A 3,766-nucleotide genomic window follows, 5' to 3' on the forward strand; every position below is an offset into this window, starting at 1 on the left:
GCATTATAGGAACAAATTAATTAACTGATTCTCTTGTGCATTCACATGTAAATCATACACATAGTGTTGGAACATCTAAACTATAGAATGCTAAGATTAAGGTCGGCTCAAATGGTTGAGGCTATATTATAAATTGTGAGAACAGAGCACGTACTCGATAACTAAATATTTGACAGAGCTGGCTCGCTATTGTAAACAAAATCTCGTAGCATAAAATCTAATGGATCGTAATCATTACATCAGATATTAAAGAATTAACTAAGAATTTATCTAATATAGAGCAATTGATTCCAGAACAGCAACAGAAATAGATTTGAAAAAGATTTCAATCGTGGTGAATTCTATTTTACCCAATATACAAAGGGTTTTTGCTTAAATTCATTCCAAGGAAATAGCTAAATTTAAGGAAAAATTTTAGTAAACAAAAGAGATGGATAGCTTATTCTAAATTAAATGAGAGACTCCCTACTTGATAGAATTTATCTCCTGTCCCCAGTGGACACGGAGAGCCGTAAGTATGGCTCTCTAAAGGTATGCATGTTGCAAAGAACTTTAAGGTTCTTCTGTCACATCAGCAGTAGGAAATTTTTATCCTATCCACTGTTGGCAGGAGGTAAGATCTGCCCTACTTGATACATATGTAATCTTTACTTGAAAATATACATTTTGAACCTCTAGTATGCCTTGAGGTTGAGTCCATGATCTTCAGGCTGTCGCTGCAAATGTTCTTCAATAGTACTAGAATTATTATCCTGCCAAGTCCAAACTATATCCTTGAGTGAAGGCCTCAACTCTTGATCACAAAACCTCCTATATTCCAAGGTATCTCCAGCACTTTTCATCACCTCCACCACATGAAGTGACGGTGTCACCTCGAATATTTCGACATCTATCGTCAGCTGCCCTTTTCTCCCCCACTTGCTGCCTTGCAATTTCACTAGTCCATCTTTTTTCTTCACTCTGAAACTCTCCATCGAAGCCACCTTCTCCAATTTTGACACAATTTGTGACGGTGGCATTTCGGTTGTGAACCATACCTCGGCCTTGTTCTTCAAGTCTTTTTCGAATAAACCCGACAGATCGAATCCTGGGGACTGAGAGATTATATCAAATGCATTTAAACTATGCAGCCTAGGAAATTTTTTCTTTTCTTCTTTCCCTTTGGAAGAACAACCCTCTGAATCTGAATCAATGGCGTCAAAAATGTTGCGAGGAAAATCTTCCTCGTCGAGATCAAGATCTGCGACTTCAATTTGCTTGAACCCTTTTCTGAACCAGGCATTTTCCATGAGCCTAGCTACTGTAATTCTTGTAAATGGATTTGGATCAAGAATTCTTGAAAGAAGCTTTCTAACCTCATGAGGGAACCATTGTGGGCACCTGAATTCACTTTTCCTTATTTTCCTATACATTTCCATGAGATTACTATCATGAAATGGAAGATAACCAGCTAGCAAAACAAAGAGAATGACTCCACATGACCAAATGTCTGCCTTTTCGCCGTCATAGCCCCTCTTGTTTATCACCTCCGGCGCCACATATGCTGGAGTCCCACAAGTTGTATGCAAAAGGCCGTCTTGCCTTTTCGATTCCAGCAATGCACTCAGCCCAAAATCCGACACCTTCAAGTTCCCTGCTTCATCAAGAAGGAGATTTTCTGGCTTCAAATCGCGGTGGTAGACACCCTGGCTGTGGCAAAAATCGACCGCGGCAATCAACTGTTGGAAATATTTCCGGGCGTCCTCTTCCTTGAGTCTTCCTTTAGCCACCTTGTTGAAAAGCTCGCCGCCTTTAACGTATTCCATGGCGAAATATATGTTGGATTTGCTGGCCATAACCTCGTACAACTGAACAACATTGGGGTGCTTCACTAGCCTCATTACAGAAATCTCACGTTTGATTTGATCGATCAAACCAATTTTCATTACCTTCTCTTTATCAATGATTTTAACAGCCACGCTCTGGCCAGTTTTAAGGTTTCTCGCATGATAAACCTTTGCAAAAGTCCCTTGTCCGAGCAATTTCCCCAGCTCGTACCTTTTCATCAAAATATGTCCTTTATTCTCCATTTTTCTTCCCTGTCCACTCATCAATAAATCATCTACAAAGGATCAAAAGCACATAAAAAAATCAGAAAATTCCTCCATGGAGCCATCTTCTGCGGCACAATTTTCGAGAAATTTAGAATATTTTGAATTAATGTTGGAACAATGGAGAGAAGAAAACAAAGAAGGGCTGAAAACCTTGCCCAAAGGCAAGGCTAAAGAAATTCCTGAATATGAGAAGGAAAGGAATTGGAGAGAAATGTAACAACTTTATGGGAAAATCCCATGTTTAGGGAAGCCTCAGAATAACAAGAATTTGGATTTCCAGGTACAAAGATAAGGGCAATCAGTAAGTACATATTCTATATATAGCAAATGCATCTAATTTTGAAACTTTTGATGATCCACAGATCTAAATTTGTGATATAATCCGCAGAACTATTTCTGTGTTTCCCATGCAATGTGAGAAGTTTGTGGAACATACAAATCTTCTGTAGGCCCGTGACTGGGGATAACAAGAAGGAGATGAGAAATTAGTAGTAGAAAACAAAGTTATTTATATTTTATATTTTTTTTGGGTTCTTTTTCACAATATTCAGTAGCGTCATGCAATTACAATAATAGTCTTTATTACAAGAATTACCTTCCAAATATCGTGCAAATTAAGTTGTAGTTGTATTGTTGCAAAAGGAATATCTAGGTGCTTTACGTGGGTTGATCATGCACTCTCATTTTATATAATGTCACGTTATCTTTATCTTTTAACGCTTGTCACGATAACTTTTCTCACACATGTCGTGTAACCTCTCCCCATCTCCACTTGCGTTCCCTCATTCCTTTTCCTCTCTGGCCCTACGACTCCTGTGGAAAACTTGGAATCAAATGTCAAAGTTGTTTTAGTGGATAAAAATTGCAATACATCGACTCAAATACTCGTGAAATTAAAATGCGATAAAAATGTTACATGATTTAGCCCATGCCCGCTTTAATTATTTCAAAACTCTTTATTTCGCATACTCATTTTTAATAACAAGTTTATATAATAAAATATTTTATACGTACATATTCTTCAAAAGAATTTACTATTCAAAACATCATTTTTCTTTAATTTATATTTATAATAGCCATCGAAAGGAGCTTAATATTATTGTCAAATAATTAATTTTTATGAATCTTTCCCGAGATATGTTGTTGAATCAAGATTGATGGAAAAAAATAAATCATAAAAGGAATCTTAATTGAACCCACGCTATTTTTCTCGACAGCGCTATGACGGAAGGGACAAGCAAAGGATGGCCGTTAAATCCATGGTACACATGTTCGCATGTTACTGGATCCATAACTTTAAACCTTTACACGCGTATTCACATATATGGTTGTCAATTCTAATCATTAAAACCTGACAAAAATTTCTGTGCTAAAAACTGCCTTTTAAGTATTTTTTATAATTGGAAATTTCTTGCTGCAACGTATTGGAGGATATAATCCTACTATATAAAAAGGGATTGTGAAGGTACTGTAGAAAGCAACAGTGACTTGATCCATTTTTATTATAGCATTTTTGTTTTGTTTTTTTTTTCAATTAGGGATCAAAAACGACGTCGTTTGCTTGGTATATATTTTATTTTATTATACACTACCTACAAATTTACTGCAACACGCAATTTTCATTCCTCCCCCACTTCGATATAGATATATATCTAAATATAAGAAAAAAAATT

General features: G+C 36.4%; 1 protein-coding gene across 1 annotated transcript; it reads right to left on the bottom strand.

Moving 5' to 3' along the window:
- Window positions 1–284: 284 nt before the first annotated feature.
- LOC111412163 (CBL-interacting protein kinase 5-like) lies at window positions 285–2,609 on the bottom strand. Its single transcript, XM_023042957.1, has one exon. The coding sequence runs from the start codon at window positions 2,088–2,090 to the stop codon at window positions 675–677; it is 1,416 nt and encodes a 471-aa protein (XP_022898725.1). The 5' UTR covers window positions 2,091–2,609; the 3' UTR covers window positions 285–674.
- Between the last annotated feature and the right edge of the window lie 1,157 nt (window positions 2,610–3,766).

This window comes from Olea europaea, chromosome 16, assembly GCF_002742605.1.
Source record: "Olea europaea var. sylvestris chromosome 16, O_europaea_v1, whole genome shotgun sequence".
In the NCBI taxonomy this organism is placed as follows: Eukaryota; Viridiplantae; Streptophyta; class Magnoliopsida; order Lamiales; family Oleaceae; genus Olea; species Olea europaea.

Bases quoted from the DNA above. Each gene is read 5' to 3' on its own strand.
- LOC111412163 (XM_023042957.1), bottom strand. From the start codon at position 2,090: ATGAGTGGACAGGGAAGAAAAATGGAGAATAAAGGACATATTTTGATG.